This window comes from Corvus cornix, chromosome 2, assembly GCF_000738735.6.
Source record: "Corvus cornix cornix isolate S_Up_H32 chromosome 2, ASM73873v5, whole genome shotgun sequence".
Lineage (NCBI taxonomy): Eukaryota > Metazoa > Chordata > Aves > Passeriformes > Corvidae > Corvus > Corvus cornix.
The window spans coordinates 82,693,777-82,713,194 of record NC_046333.1 but is presented as its reverse complement, the minus strand read 5'-3'; the positions used below and the strand labels follow the sequence as shown (position 1 = coordinate 82,713,194).

General features: G+C 45.2%; 1 protein-coding gene across 1 annotated transcript; it reads left to right on the top strand.

Moving 5' to 3' along the window:
* The first annotated feature begins 631 nt into the window (after nt 1–631).
* Nucleotides 632–18,762, top strand: UBE2QL1 (ubiquitin conjugating enzyme E2 Q family like 1). The gene is made up of 2 exons (XM_039549056.1): nt 632–2,096; nt 17,431–18,762. The coding sequence occupies exons 1-2, from the start codon at nt 1,305–1,307 to the stop codon at nt 17,560–17,562; spliced, it is 924 nt and encodes a 307-aa protein (XP_039404990.1). The 5' UTR covers nt 632–1,304; the 3' UTR covers nt 17,563–18,762.
* Nucleotides 18,763–19,418: the final 656 nt, after the last annotated feature.

Here is a 19,418-nt window from a genome sequence, read left to right as displayed (position 1 = left end):
TTTTTTTTTCTTTTCCAGTCTTTGAAGGTAAAGAATGTGGTGAGAATCAGGTGTTCCTTCCTGTATACAAAGTCCCAGGAGGTCAGACCTACTTGGTCCGGAGGGGAGCAGGTGTGAGAGGGATGGGATATGTATATCTGCTGTACTGAAGAAAGCAGGATTGTCACATCATTCCCAACATAACAAATACCGAAATGCACACACACACACACACAAACGTATACACGTTATGTACTTAGAACTATTTTCCAACCATGTTTATATATCGATTTTTACAGGCCTTATATATGTGATTATATGTATTTAGGCAGGTAGGTGTATATACATATACGAACTGCACTTAAATGCCATCGTGTCCTCACACATGACCACAGAGCTGTTCTGTCTCTGCGTTAGGTGCGGGCTCTGTCCGTGCACACACACGTGCACGGAGCTGCCGCGGTGTCACTTCCCGGCCCTGTGGGCGCCGACACGCGCGCACACACACGTACGTGTGCAACACCTGCCCACGCACCCGCGGGTCTGTCCCGGCGCCCCTCCCCGCCGTCACCGCCCCCGGCCCGCCCGGCCGGCGGGGCCGCTGCCGCAGCGCGGGGCGGAGCGGAACGGGACGGTCCCGCCGGCCGCCGCCCCGCCGAGCCCCGCAGCGGCGGTGCCGCCAGGCACGCAGGCGGCGCGGGGGGCGCGGCGGGGCTGCGGCGGCGCTGCCCGGGCGGGCGGCCCCTCTCCCGAACAAAGGGCCGAGCGCGGGCACAGGGGGGCTGCGCGGGCGGGCTCTGATCCCCCTGCCCGCCCCGGGGGGAGGCGCCCGGAGCGGCGCGGGGCCCGGCCCGCCGGGAGCCGCTGGGGATTGGCTCGGCCGGGCGCGATCCGAAGGTGCCGAGGAAGCCATCTGCAGCGCAGGCGGTTTCGCCGCTGCTGTGCGGGGGGAGGGAGGGGGCTCTCCCGTGCGGGCGACTGGGGGATTTTTTTTTTTTTTTTTTTTTTTTTCGTCCTACCTTTCCCACTCCCCCTCCCCCCCCCCCCTTCCTTTTCACGGGATCATGGCCACGGTGGCGGGGCCGTGATGTCCGCGGGAGCAGCCCCGTTGCGGCAATGCTCCCCGACGCAGCTCTAGGCAGGGGAGGCGTTTGAGCGGCGGCCGCACATCCTCCGGCACCGCGGCGGCGGTGGACCGGCGGAGAGGGGCTTCGCCGCCCGCCCGCCGACAGCAAGCCCGCCGAGCCGGGCTTTAAATTGATAATAACCACACTAGAGCCCCACCGGTGCTCAGAGGAGGGAGGGATCGCAGAGCGGCGCTCAACATGGCCACTCTCCTGCGGAAAATCGGGCTGATCCGGCTGCACAGCCGGGACACGGAGGACCCCAAGCACCACCACCACCACCGCAGCAGCAGCCAGCAGGGCTCCTCACTCCGCGGCAGGGGCAACCAGAAGAACAGCAGCAACAAGCCGCAGCCGCAGGGCCCCCCCGGGGGCGGCTGCAGCAGCAGCAGCAGCGAGGGCAGCCCCGGGGGCCACCAGAACAAGAAGGCGCCGGAGCCGGCCAAGCAGCTCCCGCAGCAGGCGCGCTCGGGAGTCGGCCGGGAGAAGCCGCGGGAGGTGGGCAGGGAGCCCGGCGCCGGCAAGGAGGCGGCGCAGCGGCCCGGCCCCGGCTCCGGCCCCGGGTGCGGGTCGGGGCCGGCGGCGCTGGTGCCCGCGGGCCGGCAGCAGCACTGCACGCAGGTGCGGACCCGGCGGCTGATGAAGGAGCTGCAGGACATCGCGCGGCTCAGCGACCGCTTCATCTCGGTGGAGCTGGTGGACGAGAGCCTCTTCGACTGGAACGTGAAGCTGCACCAGGTGGACAAGGACTCGGTGCTGTGGCAGGACATGAAGGAGACCAACACGGAGTACATCCTGCTCAACCTCACCTTCCCCGACAACTTCCCCTTCTCGCCGCCCTTCATGAGGGTGCTCAGCCCCCGCCTGGAGAACGGCTACGTCCTGGACGGCGGGGCCATCTGCATGGAGCTGCTCACGCCCCGCGGCTGGTCCAGCGCCTACACCGTGGAGGCCGTCATGAGGCAGTTCGCCGCCAGCCTGGTCAAGGGGCAGGTAGGGCTCCCTGCTCGGGGAGGAGCACACGCATCCATGGCTCGGGGTGCGGGTCCGAGCGGTGTTCGGGTGGGAACCCCAAAGGCGACCAGCCCTCGGCTGACCGCGGCCAGGCCCGGTCTCCCCGAGGACCTGGTGTCACCGGTGGGGCGAAGGCAGGGACACACGTGTTTGGCTCCGGGGTCCCTTCTCGGGCAGGTGCGGGAGAGGTGCGGGGCAGCTTGGAGGGACGAGGAGCACATGCATCCATCGTGTCCTCCCGTCAGGCTTTTGTCCCTATGCTTGGCTCTGCCGCCTGTGGCACACCAAGATACCGTGCCCATTACCCCTGATGGGCACATCCTTCGCCCCACAGCAAAAGGCGGCTCTCCGGGCTCCAGTGGGGTTTGGGACTGGAGTCTCCTGCCCTTCACCAACCAGTCGGCCATACTCGCTGGTCTCTTGCGTGCAGTGCTGCCGCTGGCGGAGGGCGCGACGCTGGAGCTGCTGCCCCCAGGTCTTTGTCTGTGCTGTCCCACATAGCATCCCTCCGGGGACAAGGGGCGACCCCGGCTTTGGGGCTTGGCACACCACCGCGCTGAGGTGTGTCGCGGGGTCACACCGGGAATCGCTGCCCGAGCAGCACAAGCTGCTGGCAAACTTGTGCAGGTTTCAAATCGTCCGGCCCGGAAAGAACAAGTAATTTGGGCTAGGTACTGCAGCTGCAGCAGCCAGACGGTTCCTGCCAACTCTTCTCTTCGAAGGAGGTGATCGGTTCCCCCGGCAGAGGATCTTGTCTGACCTGAATCGGTGCATTTTATGCTGCTTTTTTTTTTTTTTTCCCCTTTTTCTTCTGCAGAATATCTGTAGAAGAGAAGTATTTCATAAGCCGTTTTTAATAAATGAGCAAATAGTCCTGATAGGCAGTACCTCTTTATGGTTATTATAGTGGCCAATACACACATGGCTCTGACGGGGTGGTTTTCCTGTTCGTGAATGCCCTTGAACTCGGGGGACATGCACAGCTCCGTGTCTGTCAGTAAATGATACTAAGCAACTTCTTAAATTTGTATCTTGGCAAGGAGATGGGGAAAGAGTAAATAATAACATACTTGTTATTTGCTTACAAATGAGGTTACTCCTGTTTGCATCTATGGAACTGCTTGCCTGAGCAGAAGTAAAGGCTTGTTTTTTCTTAAGACTGAAAATTAATTTTGATTTTTCAACAGGCTCTTTTGTAAGTGGCTTTTCCTCCTTTTAACATTTGGGTCTACTGCTCCTTTTTAAAGTCAGATAGTATTTTTCTCTGCACTTCATTTCAAGAGGTCAAGTTTCCTAGGTCACCTTGGAATATAAAAAAACATCTACCAGGGAAAAAAAAAAAATTAATTAACAGGGAGCCTGGGGTACGTTGAAGTTCTGTAACTGCCCTTGCTGCATCTCACTCTTTGTTAACATGTCTCTTTTTAGAGAGGTCATAGTTCTTGTTATTTGTTAGAAGGACAATCCTAAATTCTCTCATTTTGTAACAATTCAGCCTCTTTCTGCAGTGTTGAATTTTAAAGGAGTTAAATGAATACTTACTGGGATCATAAAATGGCTCAGTGAAGAGAATCACTGAATTGTTTTATTAGTAATAAATTCTCAGCTATATAATCTGACAATTTTCTTCCCTAAACCACTTAAGAGATTTCGAGAAAGTAGTAGCAATTTTTGATTACCAGACGATGTTTATGTGTGCATCGTTAATAAACACATTTAAAAAGCAACAGTTTCAATAACATTCTTCCAGAAGTTTGCAAAGTCAATTGCAACAGAAAGAGAACTGGGATTAAAAAAAAGGCAGAAATAAACTGCTGACAGTAACTTAGTAGTTAAATAGATATAACATGGCACGTTTCAATCTCTCAGATTGTTCATTCCAAGTGGAAAGGTTATTAGGCAGTATGGTCAATAAATTTGTTTTCTGGGTTAGAGAGATGTTGCCTGTGATGGGTTTGCCAGCCTGTCACTGTAGCTGGGCTCTGTGTCATGGGAGCCACGTTTCTGTAATTGCACTCCTCTCGTTATGTAATCCCCACTCCATTGCATAATAGGGCTCAAAATACGACTGGCACTCCCCTATCCCCGTTTCATTTTACAGGTGATCTACTTTTGACCATTTGGTTTTTAAAACTAAAAACGGAGCTGACGGAGCTTCGAGGGCTGAGGTGCTGCATTCCCCAACGCTGCGTGGCCAGGTTTGGGTGACTCCTGCCATGCCATGGGCAGTCTTGGTGCCTGCAAGGAGCCATCCCGAACAAAGAGCCATGGCTGTCGGCAGGTTAATTGTGTAATTTCTGTAAGCAGCCTGCAACCTGCAATAGCATGAAATATTCAAGATGCTGTTCATCAGCAAGGCTGGAAGGGTGAGGGTCATTCTCCATCACCTCAGAATGAACCTGCCTGAGCAAATGGCAGCAGCCATCAGGCTGAGGGGGAGATGGGGCACTGCCGCCACCAGTGAGTCAAAGGGACCTTCCAGAGAAATGTCACTGGTTCCCAGCACCATGATGTAGCATGAAATCACCGCGAATACTCCAGCCTGTGACGCATCCAAGAGTGCGCCTGGCTGGCACAGGCGCCAGTGTGAGTGGGCAGGGCTGAATGTTCTGCTGGCACACCTTCCTCCTTGGGGCAATTCAAGGGATAGAACGAAGGTGGCTCATTCCATGAGATATTTTTCGTCAGTCCCATTTTGCTGAGCCAACTGTGGCACTGTCATTCTCTGCTGGTTCTTCAGAGAGAAGCAGCACTTCTTGGTCTGCTGGTAGAGCTGATAGTAACTGTGAGTGTGTGTGACCTTCTGGTTTTTGACAAAGTGATCCAAGAGCAGATAAAATTAACATGGAAAATATATTTTCAGGCAGTTAAGATTCTTGACAAACTCAGATTTTTTTTCATAGATTTCACAGACATTTTAGCAGAGTAGAAGAGAAATGGAGATAAGTCATTCTGACATCTCATGGGATGTCACTCAGGAGTTGAGTCTGTACGGAGACTTAAACGTGCAACTGAGAAATTAAGAGTTAGCACTTCCCTGTTACTTTTCAGCATTGCCATTGTATGTGGGGAAACCTGTGTCCAAGTTCCCAAACCTGAGCATGTCTCCCAGGGCTTGGATTTTAAAGCAGGGGGGCTGTTTCTCTAGATTTCACCAAGCAGGAACCATACACTTCAGGTGACCTTGCTTGAGAGGTGCCCTACCTTACAGGATGCCCACCCTAGCTTCCTATTGTGAATCTAGCGTTGTATTTTTAGATATTTTTTGTCTGTAAATAAAAGTGTTTAAAATGGAAGAGCGATGACTTTTGTTTGAATATAACAATTCAGCAGTCCCAAATTTAAGGGTTTTTTTCCCTCAGTTTTCAAGGAAAAAATGTTAATTACCAAACAAGTTGGGGTTTGTTTGGTTGGTTGCTTCAGCTATTCAGCTGAGAAAATCAATTATTCACACAGCTCTAGTCAGTATCTTGAGGGGAATTCTCAGTACATCAAAGGCCGAAGACTGTTTATCTGTCTGGGATCCAGAATCCTATTTTAAAAAACTTGGTGTTGTCCTTAACTCAACTGTAGCCTTGCTTCTAAAGGGATGACTTTGTACTTGCTTCCTGCACAGTCAGCTGCTTGCTAGCTCCTGGCATCACAGGCAAGAGCTTGGCCCTGCTGAACTGGCGACAGAGTTGCCGTGAGCCGCTGCAGAGCCAGGGTGCCAGCCAAGGAGGTGGGGTCATGCTAATGAAGTAATTTAAATACCGGTTGTTTATCATCCTGGAGGCAACTGTTTGACATGTCTGTCTAGGCAGAGCTTCCCTTTTCTGTCTCTCTGTGTCTGTCCAGGCCGTGGGAGTGGCCCTTGGAGTGTTACTCCTTCTTAGCCCTTTAAAATGACTTATTGATAATTTCAGAGAGAGGTTTAAACATTAGTTGCTCTCCACTCCCAGATAATGGTGTCATTGTCACAATTATATCAATAATTGGAGAAAGGAAGGAAGGGGGAATGGCACCAGTTGAAGGAGAGGGATGTCATGACGGAAGGTTCATCATGGCTCTCCTTGTGTGACAACGCACATGGATGACACCAGTGCCCATGTTTCAAGGAGCAGTTGTCTCTCTCATTTGAAAATGTAGTAGATGATGTGATCCCAAAGGAAAAGGAGCTGACTTTGTCCAAAAATAGGAGAGGTTTTTGTGTTGTCCAATATATGTATTGTTTCTCACTGGACAGAATGATTTGCTGGTGGTTTGATGGACATTTAAAAGAGGACAAAGCTATATATACCAGCATCCAAATAATGCATCAGGATTTTTTTTTCTTTTTTTGAGAGCAACAAACAGAGCTGCACCTGATGCCTTGGGGACTTTGGACATAAGCTTGCAGTAGTGCTGACCAGTAGATGCCTTGTCCTCTTTTTTACAAGTCCTGTGTTCTCTCCATGGACGCTGGGGACAGCCGGCCAAAGGCAGCTGTCAGGTAGCTGTCAGCTCTGCAGATTGTCATGAAAAAAAGGTCTTTGTTTTGAGGGAAATACTCCCTTATTCTTCCAGTGAATAGGAGGAGCATAAAAATTTTTCCAGGATTCCTGCAGGGAATAGAAGAAACATAAAAATTTTGCCAGGACATATTGCAGTAGGAACAGGGAACCCCTAATTTTGAGTATTGCTGTTGTGGGCTTCTATATAATGATGTAAATAAAAATCAAAATATAGTTTGTAGTTAAGCTTTGATTTTGTCTCGGAAAAGTTCCTGAATTCAAATAAAAGTTGTTGGTGTCTGGTACTTTGATCCCTCACATTGTAACATTATAAATACCTCAGTGGAACCCTGTTCGTTTGCTTCAAATGCTGTGTGCCTTGTATGACTATTGAATGGATTTATCTTTCCATTTTAGAGATTCAAATATCCTAGCTGACTTTTACCAGATTGAAACAGCAGAAATGGGCTTGTTCTATGAAAAACAGCTACAGAAGGTAGCTGTTAATCATAGTCTAAATTACTCCCTCTTCATCCTTTCAAACAAAAGTGTGGGCGAGCAGAAAGCAGATGGGACTTGCACGGTGTCCAGGAGGTCAGCAGACTCCAGGTCTTTCAAATATGTATAGCAGAAATTGATTGCAAATCCATGGGTTTTCATACTCCAGATGCTGGGTTTGAGGAGTGTAGCCATGAATAAATCAGCTAATCTCAAAGGCTGCAGAAATGTACAGAGGACACAGTGGTCTCTGAATTATTTGGAGTCATTGTATCCTATTAGGGCCTTAAAAAATAGAACCACTTTGCTTTTTGCTTTTGATTGCCTGAGCAAGTGATGATGGTTATTCTCAAGGGAGGAAATGTTGCTTTAGGTCCATGGGTGAAAAACACATCGACTCATATACAAAGATGACAGAGGAGAGAAAGGCTGTGTTAGGGGACTTGTTTCCCATGAAAAGGTATCTTTTATGACCCATGGATGGGCCAAAGAGGCAACAGAATATTGTTTGCCTACAGAGGAAAATCAGATCTTTTTTGCCTTCTAAGATGTCTCTTTTATTTCATTTGAGAAACCTAGGATTGTCAAGCTGAAGTTTAAGTGAGATCATGTGTATTGAGATGCTGGGCCTGATGAACGGGCTGGAAAAAATAATTGTTCATGTGTACTCTGATATATTGCTGTTCTGACCATCCACTATTATTATGCAAATGTATTCTACTGAGAGGAATGAAGACACAGGGATTCCAACTCATTGAAATAGGAGGTTGGTTTAATTCTTTTAAAAAGCAGAGGGAACATAATCTCCATTTTTCTTCTTCAAAGCATAAAAATGAAAATTTTAAAATACTTTCAACTGTCCTCCTTACTGTTAAAATAGTCATCAAATAAACTAAATCCCTAAATTGAACTAAATTACTAATTTTAAAACATGCTTTTATGGAGGGAGAAGTAATTAGCTGATCTCCTAAATACGAATTTGAAAGAATTGTGGCTTTGGATTTTGTGAGAAAATTGAATTTGCTGAAAAGAGCAAGATTCTTCTTCCCTGAATCATATAAGTGTTCATTTTCTTTAGTGTAAGTGTTCAGGCAGAGGGAACCATGAAGCATTGGGGTGCTTTGTCAGATACTTTATTGAAAATTGTATTTTTTCAAATGCAGAAAGCCTAGTCACAAAGGGTGATGTCCTGAAGGAGTAACCTCAATAACCCACTTTCTATTGTGAGGAGGATTTACTCTTCCTTTTACAGGCTAGCCTTGAAAATATGCAGCTTTTCTAGCATCCACACAATGCCCAGGGATTTCCATGCATGGCCAGATACTTCCAGATTGAAGATTTGTAACTCCACAGTAGTTCAGCTCCTCGTATCTCAGGAGTCTGATTGCCAGGCATGATCTGAGGCATGTCCCCCTGTGGGCATCTGCTCTCACCAAGTGGGACAGTGGTTAGGTAACATAATATTTGCTGCGTTTCTTTTTCCCCTCTAAGCTCCTTTGGACTGGCGGCAGTCAGTGAAGGGCTCTTCTTTTCCTTGACGTATTCAGTCCTTCACATGCAGTTTCCAGTTTTCTCCTGTAAATGCCAAGAAAGGTAATGCTGACGTTCATTGCAAAGGGAGATGGGCAGTGGGAGGATTGCTGGGTGCAATTCCTCTGCAGTTAAACAGAGAGAAGATGCTGTGGTAGTTATGCTGGCTGAATGGCTCAGAATGTTTCTTAGTTGTTAGGTGCACAGGATCCAGTTGTCATACTTGTAAGTGGAATAGCAGGTTTCTCTTGGACATCACTCTATTTTTTGGAAGTGCAGGGTCTGGTCTGAGTTGTACTCCATAGGTCATTTCTGGAGGGTGCTGAGCGCTCTATAGTGTTTAACTCCATCTGGAAACAGCAGTAACAGAGTAGATCCTGGAAGTCTCAGGACAAGCCTTACAGGAAGGACGTGATACTGTTACCTAACCTGGCTTGCAGTGAAATGAGCACTGCCCTGGGAATTGAAAGAGCCTGAGCTAGGAAGAAGCGTAGGTGTGCTTTGATGAGAATGAATCTGTAGTCCAGTCTGCACGGAACAGGTAAGTGGGCACTGCACTTCAGATGTTCAGGTGATTGCTCTTCTGAAACAGGATCAAGGTGCCAGTCTGATTCGCCCCATTCTCATTAAAAGTCACACTGAGGAAGGACACATCAGCTGTACCTGTCCCCAGCCATATGTGGCAGATGTGTGCCTGCCTCATGCACGTGCAGAGTCTGTCCTTGGAAAATGTCTTTTTATCTGCTTCACGATATTGTGCGTTTTCCTTGTTAAAATTGATGATCCTCATTGATTTAATCCTTTTGCTGCGCAGGCTCTCCAAAACCCATGGAACTTCTGCAGTGACTCCTTGATAGAGTTACAAGTCAGTTATAATCCCAAACCTGCATTCAAAGACGAGTGAAAATAAACCCGAGGAAGGAAGACATAAGCCTGCGTTATGAAATGGCCTGGAGCTCAGATGCTTGTCATAGTCAGGCTTTATAAGCTGTGGAATGATGAGGTATTTCTCCCATTTCTAGGCTTGTGTTACAAATGGTAGCAAGCCCCCAGCTGCAGTATATAGGGCTCGTTCCCATAGTACATGCCCATGAAAAAACCAAAAGCATTGTGAAACAAAAAAAATTGATCTTATTAGTTTTTAAAATTTTCTGTGAATTTCTATAATTATTACATTTTCTGTAAATTTGACAGTATTATTTCCATTAAAATATACCTGGCATTGAAGTGTTCTATAATTATTTACGGGAGGAGGTTGTTTCACAGTTTGAGCACTTAGCCTGAGAAGAGCTGATCCAAGTTTAGCTTCCAGGTTTTGCCACTGACTTCAGGTGCAGTCATGGGCTAGTCATATAACTTCACTGTATTCCTCTTTCCCACATGTAAAGTACAGACAACTGTCTTCCCAAAGGTCATTTGAGGACATGTGCTTAAAGCACTCAGAAGTGAGGGCTCTCTGAGTAGATGTCCATGTGCATCAGTATGAAACATACTGCAGTCAAGAGATTGGCACGTTCATATAAATAGCAGTGGGATAGCACATCCACTTGTGACTCTGATCTTACTAAATTTGGGTTTAACTCGACTAGATGTTCCCAGAGGCAGCCTGCTTTTTACTACTGTTTTGTTCCTGTTTTTGTTTTAGCATTGTAAAACTTAGGGAAATGTGAAGATAGACATTGTTGTGGTGCCTTTGTCTTTACAGCCTGTCACAAAGGATGGTTGGCTTTGCTTTGGTTGGGTTCACACCCGTGACTGTGTTTGACTTGGGTAGCTTCAGGTTCCTGATGTGGAGGACCTGTGGGCTTATGCAAAGAGTTGTTGTCATGTTCCCAGTCTTTCACATGGAGTGGTCCTCAGGAACTCTGCCAGTGCCTGATTCCACAGAGAGGTAGTCCAGGGAGCTCAGCAAAAGACTGAGAATACATTGCAAAGAAAACATCCCTCTGTCACCTAGACTAACCGCTACCCTTCTGGTGGCAGGGGACAGGGATTGTCTCTTTTGACAGAAGCCCACCGTGTTGTCATACCTGGAAATGCTTGAGACACCAGAAATGTGGCCAGTGAGAGTAAGAAATTTTCTTATTCTTTTGCCAGCACAGAGTTTGTCCCACCCGTAAAATGCAGGGAGGGAGTTTCTTAACCCACATCTGTGCTGAGATTGTGCTGCCAGCTCAGTGCTGACTTAGGGAAAGGTGAGGAAGAGCAGCACAGTGCTCTGTAGCTGTCAGACAGAGACTGGGGCTGTAAGCGTTTGTATCGATTAAGAGCTACTGGCACCAGGCTGCACACAGACAAATGAGCATAAATAATTACTCAGCTGGAACTCAGATTTCTTTTTCCTGGACAAAGAACAGTTACGCTCCCAGAAGGCACAATTTATAGGATGCTTTAATGCTGGAACTTGCTAAGTTTTCACTTCTTTTATGGATTATTCTTAAAAAGGAGACAAAAAAAGGCATGGAAGTACTGCTTTGGAAATCACACATTTGCAGGAAAACCTCACGGTTTTAATTCACTTTTGCTGCAACATTTTGAGTATTTGTCTGTATCACGTTCTATACCACTTTGTTTTAGCTATAGCTAATAATCATATACAATACAACATAAGTTGTGTGCAGTTTTTGAGACATGATTAACTGTGCCTCATCAGTGCACGAAGGAAAAAATTATAAACCATGTAATTGGGGGGAGAGACTGTGTATATTGCGCTCTAAGAGCGATGTTGTGACACATTGCAATCAGTGCACTGAGAGCATGACAGTAGCTCACTTTAGCATCGCTCTGCTTTTGAAAGCCTCTCTAAAGCCAGTGGAAATATTTTCCTCTGAAAGCTTGTTTAAATATTCTAGGATAAGGCTGGTTCAGGCTTAAGCACTGAGTACCTCTGTTCCTTATCGGAAAATATTTGTTTGCATAGAACAGTTGGGGCCCAAAGCCATTAGTCACTGGCACATTATGGAACGTGCTACGTACCAGAAACTCATAGCATACTTCAATATTTAGGAAATCCATAGATTTTGTGTCATCCATGGAGAGGCCTGGGACAACAGACTTGGAAAATGGGCATATCCCTGTGGATCATTCCTGTCCATGGGCGGATCGCCACAGATACCGTGTCTGGCACAGTGACTTCCTGTAGTCTTTTGTGTGCTTCTCTCTCTTTGCTTGTTTTCTGTCTCTTGACATTTACCTAGGGATGGGTGAGCAGAGCCTGCTACAGCGATCTGTTAAGAGATGGAGGCAGAAAAGGAAACTGTAGCCATCCGTGTATCCTTATGCTGGCTTACAGGATGGGCCAAGTTTAGCCCCATGTGCAGAAGGCCTATATGATTTGCCCTTGGGAGACCAACCCAGAGTTATTTGCATTGCCAGGACTAATGAAAGTACACAGGGCTGAGGAAATTGTGTTAAGAGCTGTGCTAACAACGTGATGGTTTGCCTGCTTCTGAGTCTCTTAGCTGTGCACTACTGGAAATGTACACAGCTTTTTGTTAGCTGGTCCAGGTAAAAAAGTCTGGATGTGACTGAAGGGTTTGCTGTGACATCTCAGAGATCCATACCACAGGGGCTTACATTGTTTCCACAGCAACATCAGTCCTGTAAGGGCTGATGGCTGAGTACAATAAATCTCTGAAAATTTGAACCTAATATAGCAGGAAGTGGCATCAGGAGAGGACTGACTACAACCTTGAAGGGTTCAGGAGCTGGCTGTGCAGTGCCACAGCTGACCTGTGTTGGCAGTTCAGCTCCAAGTGTCTAAGCTGGACTTGGAGACCACCACAGGTCCCTTCCAGCCAATACTTTTGGTGATTGTATGATCCTGTGGAAAGCTGACCTCCGTTACATAGTGCTGTCCTTCTAGGGAGTGCCAACAGGACACACATGGAAGCACACCTGGAACTGTGCTAAAATTGTTGGGTTTGGATCTGGGAACTACTATCATTGATTTGACAAGAGAGGGAACTCACGTTGTCCAGAGAAATCCTCTTCAGGCCGTCCTGACTGGAAAGACCAGAAGAAATATCAAGACTGCTTTTCATGACACCATAGGCCAGGTGTTGGCAGATCCATGGTCATAGTGGTCTCAAGAGTTTCAGGCTTCATATTTGGATTCTGTACAGGACTTAACTCTTTCTTTGAACTTTGATCTGGCGATGCTGGGGAAGAATCGACATGGCACATTGCTGATAGCGGTACTGACGCATTTTGAAGAGCTAATAGTTGTTGAGTATTTTTGAGGGTGCACTTCAGTGTCACAGCATTATGAAGGGGAGATGTGTTCACAGAGACTACTGTGGCATCACTTGGAAGTAGAAAAGCTCCCAGATTTGCCCACAGAGGTCCATAGATGTGAATGTGTCATGGTCTAACCTCAGCTGCCAACCAAATTCTACACAGTCACTCTCTCACCTCATCCTCTGGCTGGCTGGGGAGGAGAATCAGAAAAAAAAGTAAAAACTTGTGGGTTGACATAAGAAGTTTGATAATTGAAACTAAGTAAAATACAATACTAATAATTATAATAATAACAACAAAAACCCCAACTGTAATTACAAAGAGAGAGAGAGACAAAAAAGCACAAGAAGACCAAGTGCTGCACAATAACATTACTCACCACCCACTGACAGATGCCCAGCCCTGTCCCCAAGCAGTGACTAGCCCCTCCCAGCCAACTGTCCCCTGTTAATATACTGGGCATGATGTTCTGTGGTGTGGAACATCCCTTTGGCCAGTTCAGCTCGCTATTCTGGCCATATTCCCTCTTGGCTTCTTGTGCACCTGCTCACTGGTAGAGCACAAGGCACTGTGAAAAATCCTTGGCTTAGTGTGAGCATTGCTCAGCATCAGCTAAAACATCAGGGTGTTATCAACATTATTCTCATGCTAAATCCAAACCAAAGAAAATGATCTCTATTGCAACTGACACCAAGAAAGGGGGACAAATCATACATGAGATTCACCTTGGGTATTTTGCTGAACGTGGCAGGAGGGAGTGGTTGGTCCCTCGGTTCAGCCAGGATCCTGAGAAGGATGCCCACAGCAGCTCGTGTTCCAGGAGGTCTTTCTGCCCGCCATCATCAGGGTTAGAGACTGGATGCTTATCAGCTGTTTGTGCAAGCTCATTAGTTCGGGCAAAGCCTGGATGAGCGGCAGGGGATTGCTCGCTGTGCCGCGCTGGCTGGGCGCAGCAGGAGCACGAGCGAGGGAGGAGGCTGAGTGCAGCACACGTCCCCCTGCGCTTCAACACGGCTGCAAAAACCAGTTGGGTGCTGTGGCATTGCTTTCACCTTTCATATGTTTCTAGCTTGTTAAAATTATATCTTGATAAGTACATGAAGTCACAGCAGATGGCAAAATCTGAAACGTTCTCTCCAACTCTTTAATTAGGTTTTCAGTTATCCCTTTATGAAAGACACTCCGTGAGTGTCTGAAAGTATTGCAAGTATTTAAATAAGCTCCTGGTGTGACTTCTCAGAGCTGAAGTCAACACTGATATCTTTATGAAAGGCTTTCTTGGGCTTTCTCTGTTGTTTTTAACCTCTTGTGGAATGTTTTGATCTTGTTCAGATATCAGTTTGATATCTTTCCTTGATGTGGTGCTGGACACATCAAAACATCGGCAATGCTAATGATCTGTATTCCTTACCCTGGCAGTAGTGACGCATGTAGTTTGGGGATTGGTCAAAATGCAGTTGTGTGCAGCAGAGCTGTGGACAGCACATATTTACATACTGTATTTACCATCACTATCATGTTTACAGAATGCAGCAGCTCACAGGCTCCTGTCCAGAGTTAAAATGACTGCATGTTTAAGTAGCAGGCTGAAAATAAACTGTAGTCAGGGCTGGTAGTGGTGCCTGGTAACATGTTTGACACTTTCTTCTGTAATTGTGTCCAAAATTACATTTTTTTCTTAAACTTGGGAAGAGTTTTCTGGGAATGGCAAAAAGCTAAAACTCAGTAAGACAGTAGATACCACCTAAGTATAGGCTTGAAAGCATCTGAACTCTGTCAGCTGAAATTCCAGCCTTCTTTCTTTTTACCCCAGGTTTACTTGAGGCACCAAATAGGGAAACTTGCAATCCAGGAGGTTAAATTTTATCCAAATTATATACAGCTGACAGGATATTGGTTAATAAGAGACAGTGCTGACCATACCACCCATAGTTTCTGTATAAGCGTAGAAATACATGGACTACAGCGGGCTAGAATTAGCTGGTCTTTGATGATGCAGTTCACAGTACAACCTGCATATGGTACCAGAGTGGAAGTGGATTTAATGATCCGTTGCATTAATAACAGAAAGCTTTCAGAATAAACTCATGAAATGATGCTCCTTTCATCTGATATGGCTCCAGTAACATTTTACGTGATGTGATGATATTTACCACATCATTACAGCACCAGAGGATTCTTACTTTTCTGCTTTGAAAGCCGTACATAGTCAGCACCAAACATGAGCTGTTCGCAATGCAAAGATCCTATTTCTAGGTACAGCTTAGTATTAATACTTTGTTAAAGCTGGGGAAGATGTGAATCATACTGTCCTAGGTACTATGCATATAATTCCGAAAGGTATCAAAGCCTTAAAATATAAAAAATAATGTGCAAAACACAGGAGATGGCAAATGGATCTAATCCAGAAATTAAGTAGCAGAGTAAGTTTATATTTCCTTTTGAAAGTATTTCATCGGTGAGATTTTGAGGACAGCATTTTCTGTGCTGATTTAATCTACTGTTGCACCTTGTTTTATCTTTCTCTGTGTTTCTCTAAGTGTGATTCCAACAAAACCTCAGATTAGGAAGAAAATACAAAATGTTTTGTAACAACAAAAATACTCCTGCAGAATAATTATGATTGATAATTATATATGATATAATTATGTATGATAATTATTCAATACAAGTTTAAAAATATGTTACCCAGCTTTATTTAATTATTCCATCTGTCACAGCTAAAAATGAGCATTTTCTAAGAAAATTTATGATTGGGGCTCAATTGAAATCCATTCTGATCATCCTTATTTGGGACATATTAATTGCTAAATCTGTGAGATGTAGAAGGTGTCTTGCTGTTTGCTCTATCAAGGGGTATTTAAACAGGAAATACATTTCTAGCCTGTAAATGGCAGCCAGGGAGAAAGGCAACGAAAAACATCGACAGGTAAAATAGCTGTTTTGAGGAAAACCAAATGGGTATAAACTGACTGTGAATAAGTTGAGGTGGGAATTGGAGGGTGTTCATAATCTCTGGTTAAAGTATGCTCTGAGAGAGAACTCAAACTGCACCAAAAAATGATTTGTTAAAGCAGGAGTAGGAAACTGCTTTTTTCTTTCATGTGTGCATAGTTTTGCTATAACAGGAGCAGTGCTGAACACAAAAGAGCCTCTGCAATATAGTGACAGCTTTCTAGTAAGAAATTGTTTGTCCATGCTGCAGACTAATCGCACTCTTTTTAGTCTATAAAAGTAAATGTGATATTCTGAGGGCAGATTTTGTTTTCTTTTTTCCCATTTTCACCCTTTTTTTTCCCTCCATATAGCTGACTATTTTCTCAGTATTTGTTGCATGCTATTGCCAATGCCAGTTTTTGGGTTGAATTCAAAATTGACACTAAAATCAGGGAAGCAAAAGATGATTTTTGAGCTAAAGAGCAGAAAAGAATGACAACATACTGACTTGAACAGAAAAGAATGAGAACATACTAACTTTGTTCTTAATAATTGTAATACTGTAATATGGTATCTGCTCATCAAATACCATTTATTAAAAAGGCTTTCATGCTATCTATCAAACAATTACTAAAATTACTAGATTAGTGACTTCAATAAACTTCTATTTTGTAACAAATCCAGTAGGCATAAATACTTTATAAAGATATGTATTTTATTTTATTCATTTTTTAAAGGTATTAATTGTTGCAGAGTGGTATTAATCTGTAGCTGTATTTCTTTCTTCTGTCTCTGTTGGTTGGTAATTGACACAGACCAATGTGAAAAATAAGGTAAGCTATTGTTAACTCAGTAAAAGTCTCTCTACCGCCAAACAAGGATTTGAATTTTATACGACTGTGCAGTTAGAGGTAATATCTAATTGCAGAGTAATAAAAATGCAGTATATGCAAGTGGGTATATTTTCATTTGTTATCAAACTTGGCATGAAGGTGTAATAAACAAATTAGAACTTTTGATTTAAGATGGAAGCAAGTTGGTTTAAGGCACTCGTTTTAAAAAAGGCGGAGCTGTTCATTTCTCACGGGTCAGGTCGGAGGAAGAGGAGCGGAGTATGTTCCGCGGGATGGATGTGATTCCGTGGGATGGATGTGATTCCGCGGTGGCAGCGGGGGTGAGGCAGGGGCAGCGCTGAGAGCAGCCGTGCCCGGGCAGTCTGTCCGCCAGGGCTGCCCCCGGCTGGGCAGGAGGGGTGGCAGGGGTGGGCATGAGGGTCCTCCCGCCAAGCACGGAATGCTGGAGGTCCCGGTGCAGCCGAGAGGGAGGCGAGCCCCAAGGCACGGCCGCAGCGGCGGCCGCGGGTTGCTGTAAGCAGGGCAGCGTGCCAGCGCAGGGGCTCGCCGGGAGGAAACAGCCCGGCAGATGCCTTTTTTTTTTTTTTCCTTCTTTTTACCCCTTCACTGAATATCATTTTAAATCATCTCTAATAATCCATTTGTCTGCTCAAGTTGGGGAACTGTGCTTGCTGGTACCCGTAAGTGAATGTCTCTCGGGCTGATGCATTGAAAAGTTAAGCTGTGGTTTCCAGATGCGCGTTCACATCTCTAATGAAGGTTTTCTCTTTGTGTTTGGCGCAGGGCCGTATCTGCAGAAAAGCTGGCAAATCAAAAAAGTCATTCAGTCGAAAGGAAGCTGAAGCAACATTTAAGAGTTTGGTGAAGACCCATGAAAAATATGGGTGGGTCACCCCACCCGTCTCTGATGGCTGATGTTAGCAACCTGCACTTGACAAAAATGCTGAACAAAAGTACTGTGACATCTCCTCAGTGCTGTACACCGCCCATCCTTTTCTACTTCAGCTTCAGTTACATACCATGAATGTCAAGGAGACATCTAAGTTATTTATGAACAGATGTGTTTACAGAGGGAGAGAAAAAAAATGCTGTGTAGGATTATATTTCAAGACTGGAGAATGGTCATCATTGAAGTCACTTGAGCGGATGCTGAGATTGCGTCATTTGCCCCCATACAGCCCACATTGTCTTCAGCTTCTTTCCATGACAGCAGCACCAAACAGCAGTACTGGAAAGTCTATCCATTACTGCTCAGTTCATTTAAATGTAAATGAAACAGTTAATATTTAATAGGGAAGCAGTGCATTGCAGGTACATGTTTGCTGTGCTGTTTATCTTTGTCTCCTAGCAGGTCAACATAACTTGAAGATTTGTCTTTATGTGGAACTGTGGTCTGCTGTGACTAAATTTAGACCTCATTTGTGCTCTATATATGACCTTTAATTCATAAATGAAATCAGAATTTAAATGCTGAAAGGTCCTAGTGTTGAAAAATTATTAAGTGGAATCACCCAACCGGTTACAATGTGCTCTCTGTGCTGATATTGTGATGTGCTGTTCAGAAATAAACCAGTGCAGTTAGCTGAAGGTTAGGTGGTTTTTGAAAACACATCCATGCCAGGGCTCAGAGGGGTTGGTCGGTGGTAGCAGAACAATGATTACCCTGCCGGTACCTTCTGCAGTAGCATGTGGCCTGTCAGTTCTTCAAAACAGCAAAACAAATGAGTGGAAATGGACAAAGCAACCTTAAAATTTTATTTGTTTAGTTTTGAAATTATATGCCAGTAACAGAGTAAAAATTTTCAAGTCAAATGGATAACGGTTTGTAAGATGATTTGCATGACTGGAATTTTTCTTTTTTATTTTCACTCAATAGACATTGTATGTACTTAGAGCCCAGTATCTGAGAAAACCCACTGATGTATATAAATGTCCTATTATTTAATCATTGAAATTTAAGTTTTCTGGTAAACAAATTGAAAAAAACAACTTTCTAAGGGACTCCATAAAAGCTGAAGGTAATGTTAAGAATGGTATAGAAAAGCATTAAAAAATGTGGATTCCGAATGGAAAATCATATTGGACATGTGCTGAATAAAATCACCAGTATCGTTCTGTTGCCTCAGGAATTCAATCATTTTGGCCAGCTTCTGTATTCAAAGTAATAGATTTTCTGTTGTGGCAATCTAAGCGCCATATAGATGTATCTGTTGTGGTGGTATTTTAATTGAAAGTAGGACAGTATCGATTGTAAGACTGATTAGGAGGGGGGAAGCAGTGTGTATTTGGAAGCACTTTCCATTATATGGCTAACACAAGAGCAAATCGAAATGGTTGACCAGTTTCTGTTTGTATTACAGCAACACTGGAGACTATACAGAGAGCTTGGGGTTCTGGAGTTTGATTTAAAACTACAAGCAGCATAGAAGAATAAAAGGAGGACAATGGAGTTCAAGCACAAGAGAAGAAGCAGCAGAGCAGATATTCTTGCTGTACTGGTGCAAAAACACTGCTCAGTTAGGCTGTCGAGCTTTGTCAGCTAGATCCAGAGAGAAATAATCAAAGCCTTCACCAAAAGGAATATGCAGGTCAGAGCCACTCAGTTTTGTGGGCATACTTGGTTTCTTGCACTTCTGATCTCCATCAGTAGTCACTTCTCTTTCTCCTCTGATCATTTGTGGTGTGCCTTAACTCAGTTACAAAGAGAAATGTTTCATACCACAAATCTGCCCAGATCTTGCTGTCATTTATCTCACTCTGCTTTATACTTG

What these genes read in the sequence shown, in the direction of transcription:
- UBE2QL1 (XM_039549056.1), top strand. Translation starts at nt 1,305, where the DNA reads ATGGCCACTCTCCTGCGGAAAATCGGGCTGATCCGGCTGCACAGCCGG. An exon ending in CCAGCCTGGTCAAGGGGCAG is followed by an intron (nt 2,097 to 17,430) that starts GTAGGGCTCCCT and finishes TGTTTGGCGCAG; the next exon opens with GGCCGTATCTGCAGAAAAGC.